At 32.6% G+C, this 6424-nt stretch overlaps 1 protein-coding gene across 1 annotated transcript; it reads left to right on the top strand.

Annotated features, from left to right (window-relative positions):
* Nucleotides 1-3632: 3632 nt before the first annotated feature.
* On the top strand, nucleotides 3633-4518 carry LOC107953656 (transcriptional regulator SUPERMAN). Its single transcript, XM_016889029.2, has one exon. It carries the CDS (start codon nucleotides 3763-3765, stop codon nucleotides 4435-4437), a length of 675 nt encoding a protein of 224 aa, XP_016744518.2. The 5' UTR covers nucleotides 3633-3762; the 3' UTR covers nucleotides 4438-4518.
* The last annotated feature ends 1906 nt before the right edge of the window (nucleotides 4519-6424 follow it).

Raw genomic sequence — 6424 nt, 5'->3', positions numbered from 1 at the left:
AAAAAAGTATGGGTGAAGTTGTTTAGGAATCAAATATGAGATTAATGTGGACTGAAAACATGAACTCAAATTCTTTATTCTTCTTCTTGTGATTTAATCGACGAGTTTTGCTAGTAGCTTTGAAAAGATATTAAATAGGCTATAAATTATAATGGTTAATTTAGGTTTTTAGTAAAACTTGAAATGTTGTTCAACAAAGTAAAAGAAAAAGTTAATTCAAAGAGAATAAACCAAGATAGAAAATTTAGATACTAATTTACAAAAGTATTGAAAGTTTGGATAGAGAATTTAGATACCAACAAGGTTGAGATAGATAATTTCATTGGAAATGTTTTGCAAATATTATTTGAAAAAGCACATTGGTTTGCATTTCTTCAAGTCGTGGAAATAGATGTTGTAACAAATTTTTCGACCGATTATTTTGGAAGTTAAACATGGGAGTAAAAGAATAGCAAAAAACTATAATTGTTAATGCAATTCGAATTAACAATCTCACCGCTGTAGAGTTTAGCTCAGAGAATGAATTCGCTAACTATTATTTTTGGTAAACAGTTGATTAAAGCCCAATCAACTCAACTCTCACATGGATAATTGCAGCATCAGTGTTGTCTAATTGTTTGCACTCACACTCCCCACAATAACTAATAAATGTCAAAAGTAATATATTTTAATTCTATTCTTAATGCATTTTTGAGTGATTAATCAATACAAAATGGTGAATTTTATGCTCCTGATTCTTTAAATTCATGTTTCTATACTTAGTAGAACATTTGGGGGAAAAATGAGTGAAAACGGAGTGTAAATCGAATAATTGGAGCAGATTTCAGGAGCCACATGGGCTAGGCCTTCCCACATGGCCGTGTGAGCCACACGACACTGTGCCAAACCGTGTGGATTTCACGATTCGCACTCTGGACACGCAAAAAAATACAATTTTTAGGTTTTTTGGGCATCTTAAGACCTATAAATACCAAATATAAGAAGAGAAGAGGGGGCCGTCAGAGAAGATTGAAGAAAATAACTCGAAAAATGCCATTGAAGTCGATTCTAAAGTAGATTTCCATAAAGATTAAAGATCTCCTTTTAATCTCTTTGAAGTTTATTATGAGTTTCTTGATTTCTTGTGGTTATACTGACTTTGAAATGTTTTTATTCGCGATTATGAACTAATTTTCTAAATATCTAGGGAAGATGAACCCTATGATGAATTCTGTTTTTTTATTTCTGTTTTATGCAATAAATTCTTGAATCTTGTTCTCAGTTATATGTGGTTAAATCTTGATTTAATATTTATGAATTATTAACTCATGCTTGGTGTGCTTAATTCAGAGGAGGAATAGACCCTATTTAAGAGTAGATCTAACATAATTGAGTGGAGTTGCATGCAATCTTAGAAATAGAACGACATAAATCTACTGAATTAGAGTCAAATGTAATAGGGGAATTCATAGATCAAGTTAATGCGATAATAGGAGTTTTAATTAGAAAGAAATTTCAATTAATCAACCTAGAGTCAGTTGCTTATAGTCTAATAAATTGTTTAATTCATATTGATAATGATAGATGCAGTCTAGGTGGATTCTTTCCTAGGTATTGTTTCGCTTCTTAGTTATTATTCGATTATTTTCCTGATTTGTTTTTTGTCGAGTTCTTGGTTAATTAATTTAGTAAATTTTAGTTTAATTTAATCACTTCAATTTGTCAGTTAAATAATAGAAAAACGGTAATTACTAGTACTTTTAGTATTCGTGCGTAAGGATAAGTAATACACGGATATAGCAAAATAAAATATATAATATATATTTTCTGCTTCTATTTCTATTAAAACTAAAACTAATAAAAGCCCCTCAAATGACTAACTATCGATACTGGAGTATCCTGTAGTAATGAATGCGCACGTGATTTGGGATAGAGTAATATTGTTTGTTCTATCTATGTAAGATAAAAAAAACTCCACCTCGGAACTTTTAATTGAGATATGAATACACTACACCGGTTGCACAAAAAAATGGGTTTTGCACCAATGTAAGTAAAGTCCGAAAAATATTTTATAAGATTAAAAAGGCTCGTTGAGCGCCTCATGGATATGTCATAATAGATCAGAACACTTGCCTCGGATCGACTTCCAGATCATAATTGCTCTAGTGAATAACTAAAGAAAAAATAATAGATAAAAAATAGATAGATAGATGAGAGATAGAAGAGAAAGAAACTAATTATAAGCGTCTCTCATAGGTTCACTAATTGTTGACTGTTGGCGGGTCTCTTTGTATGTGTTGTCCGGAAAGAAGAGGACTCAATGATTATTCGTTCGCCGGAACCAGAAGTAAAAATTTTGGTAGATAGGGATCCCGTAAAAACTTCTTTCGAGGAATGGGCTAGGCCGGGCCATTTCTAAAGAACAATAGCTAAGGGACCCGATACTACCACTTGGATCTGGAACCTACATGTCGATGCTCACGATTTCGATAGTCATACTAATGATTTGGAGAAGATCTCTCGCAAAATATTTAGTGCCCATTTCAACCAACTCTCCATCATCTTTCTTTGGCTGAGCGGCATGTATTTCCACGGTGCTCGTTTTTCCAATTATGAAGCATGGCTCAGCAATCCTACTCACATTGGACCCAGCGCCCAGGTGGTTTGGCCAATAGTGGGCCAAGAAATCTTAAATGGCGATATGGGTGGGGGTTTCCAAGGAATACAAATAACCTTTGGTTTTTTTCAAATTTGGCGAGCATTTGGAATAACTAGTGAATTACAACTCTATTGTACCACAATCGATGCATTGGTCTTTGCGGCCTTAATGCTTTTTGCCGGTTGGTTCCATGATCACAAAGCGGCCCCAAAATTGGCTTGGTTCCAAGATGTAGAATCTATGTTGAATCACCATTTAGCAGGGCTAGTGGGGCTTGGGTCCCTTTCTTGGGTGGGGCATCAAGCACATGTATCTTTACCGATAAAATTACCCTAACTCAAATGACTTGAGCTTGAAATGACCCGAATCCAAGATAATTTGACCTTGACACAATACCTAGAATTACCATAGTCCCTCCCAACCAATAAATAGGAGAATAATGTGCTTCAGTGCACTCGAACTCACATCCTCTTGTATTGATAATAATGTCCATGTCAATGAGCTAAGACTCAATTGATTTCATATATATTTTTTAAATATAAATAATTTTATAACTAAACTTAAAAAATTACCATGATTCTCAATGATTATTTTTAGCTTTTTTAAAATACCAATTAAATATAAAGTTGCCACAACTAATATATAAAATAACAATCCCATTAATAAATATTAAACATGAAAATAAAACGTTATATGGTAAATACAAGAATCATGAATCATGTAATTACGATCTTATGTGCACATATATCAATAATTTCTGAAACAGGAATGTGTCTTATCTCTACACTATATACTTAATAATATAACAAAACTAAATTGAAAATGCATGAGAAAATTGAACCAATGAAATAAAGTTGGCGTTGCAGCCAAAGTATGACATTGTAGCTGCAAACACATAGAGGAATAGGATAGCTAGCTAGATGAGTTTGAGTAGGCAAATTAAACTTTAATTATAATAGCACAAAATCCAAATGCTTATTACAAGATTTGGGGGATACGCCCGGTGTTAGGGTTTCACCTTTATCTCTATATCTTTCTTTTCCCCTCTTTTTATCCTCCATTACTCTCTATATATAACCCATTCTCTCCCATCTCCATCACCTATCTTAAATGTTTCAAGTACCATGGCTACTGAGCTTGGCCTTCTCTCATTGAACCACCTTCAAAAGTTAGCTCAATCTCAACAACACCAGACCCATCATCATCATCATCATCATCATCATCATCATCAAGTTAACCCTAATTCAACGGCTGGCTCGTGGATGTGGAACCCCATCAAGGCTCAAGAAGTACCCCATGAACCAGATGATTATGAGTCATGGGAAGTTAAGGCCTTTGCTGAAGACACAAGCAATGCTATGGGCACAACTTGGCCACCAAGGTCATATACTTGCACTTTTTGCCGACGAGAATTCCGGTCAGCTCAAGCACTCGGCGGTCACATGAACGTTCACCGCCGTGACAGAGCTCGTCTTCACCAAACACAACCACTACCCCACGGTGGTGATGCTACTACTGTTCCATTAATCAACCATACTCTCCTCTACCAATTCCCTAGCCCTAATGGTCTTTTCTTCACTTCTTCACCTACCAACAATGCATGTTCCATTGATTCACCTTACCATCCTTCGGTGCCGCCGAAAAATTTTCCGGCAACCCCTCCGGGGTTGAATAGTTCTTCTTCTCTTTGTTCCTCATCTCAAGATCTCAAGGAAACATCAATGGAAGATCTTGATCTAGAACTTCGATTAGGGCATAGACCAAAAACAACAATAAAAGAACAAAATCAAAGAGCTTGAATTTGCAATTTTTTTACATTTATATATATTTTCCATGTTGGAGATATAGTTTTGATTAACTTGGTGTGAGATTTTTTGTTATTTTTTTCTTCAAATTTTTTTATTTTCTTGTATGTGTGAAAGTGAAGAAAACAAAGAACGATTTATTATTATATTGGTATTGTTCATATCTGTTTACGAAATTTATTATTATAATTATTTGGAAGAATTAAAGGAAAACAAGATTAGGGTTTGAGTGAAAATGTGGTGAAATTTTTGCAGTGCAGTGTCATTATCTGGGTTACAGGTTTTTTTCTGCATAGATTCAGTGTTTCTCTCTCTTTGGGCATATATTTCCGTGGGCATTATTTATTATTTAAAGGAAATTGGATTGCCATTAGTTTCTGCATTTAGGTACTTGGGAAACAAAGGAAATTGGATTGCCATTAGTTTCTGCATTTAGGTACTTGGGAAACTAAGTATTTTTACCAAAAATAAAATGAAATTTATGGATGGAATTGATGGGAGAAGATAGATAAAGTTAATTTAAGCAAATTAATTCTAGGAAGGTTTATTACTTTCATCGCATTTGGATTAATAATTTGAATTTTAAATGACTTGGATCTAAAATAATTTGAATCCAAAATAATTCGAACGATAACCCAAAATGATTTGAACACAATTTTTTTTGCTCAAATTTAATGATACAAAACCTAGAATAACTTAGAATCCAAACTAACCTAAACCCGAACAACCTAAACTTGAAATAATTTGAACTTGAAATTGATCTGAATAAAAAAATATTGAAAATTTAAAAACTCGAATACACTCAATCCAAATTGATCCGATTCAAAACCATCTCAGCGTGACCAACTGTAATGTAATTCAAGGAAGGGTTCATCATTTCCATCATATTGACAGTCAATTTTGACTCAAATTCTAAAATTCGACCTGATGAACTTGAATTCAAACCCAATACAACTCTATTAGGCCTAAAAAGACAACAATCCAAACTTAAATTGATCAGAATTCAAATTGACTCAAATCTAAAATGAATTAAATGCAAAATAATTTAAACCCAAAATAATCTGAACAAGTAACTCAAAATAATTTAAATTTAAAATGATAAAACCCAACATGATCTAAATAGGAAAAAAATCTTGTCTCAAACTTGAATGACTCGAACCTAAATTAACTCAAACTTACACAACTTAAACCTGAAATAATCTGAACCTAAACTTGACCTGAATCAATATAACCTAAAAATTTTAAAATTCAAATTAACTCAATCCAAAAGAAAACTTATTTAAGATTTCACCAATGGTCTGTTCTAATCAAATTGCATTATTTATATATTTATGAATATATACCTCACTTATTCAGGTGTCAGGATATTAATTTCATTATTATACCATTTTACTTGCTTTTGGGTATTTACATTTGAATTGATTATCTTCTTCATGATCGAAAAGTTTTGAGAAATAAAAAATGTTGGGTGAAGAGAAAATATATCAAATGTGCTTTCAATTTAACCCACAAAAACCAAAGACTACCCCTCTTTCCTTTTTTGCAGTTAAGACATTCTTCGGTATTATCTCATAGGGATTTGTGAATCTTTTATGAATATAAATTATTAAATCACAATTTATAGGATTTTATTTTAAATGATAGTTTATAATTTATAAATCTTATTGTAGGCAGGGCAAAGCCAGAATAAATTTTTAGGGGGCCGAATGAAAATTTAATTTTTTATAGTCTATATCTTTATAATTTTTAAAGAATTAAATCGAATTTTTGTAATTTTAAGGGGGCCAAAGTATAATTTTACCTTTACTAATTTAAAATTTTAAAAAAAATTCAAGGGCCTAAATATAAATTTTCCATTTTAGGGGGGGCCAGGGCCACTCCAGCCCCCCTTGTATCTGACTCTGATTGTAGGTTTTGATAATATCTACTTTTTTTATACAAGGTATAGAATTATTTATAGTTCCTCCCTAAAGCTTAAATA

Source organism: Gossypium hirsutum, chromosome A03 (genome assembly GCF_007990345.1).
Source record: "Gossypium hirsutum isolate 1008001.06 chromosome A03, Gossypium_hirsutum_v2.1, whole genome shotgun sequence".
In the NCBI taxonomy this organism is placed as follows: domain Eukaryota; kingdom Viridiplantae; phylum Streptophyta; class Magnoliopsida; order Malvales; family Malvaceae; genus Gossypium; species Gossypium hirsutum.
The sequence above is the reverse complement of the archived record's forward strand: the minus strand, read 5'-3'. Positions and strand labels throughout refer to the sequence as shown.

Bases quoted from the DNA above. Each gene is read 5' to 3' on its own strand.
- LOC107953656 (XM_016889029.2), top strand. From the start codon at position 3,763: ATGGCTACTGAGCTTGGCCTTCTCTCATTGAACCACCTTCAAAAGTTA.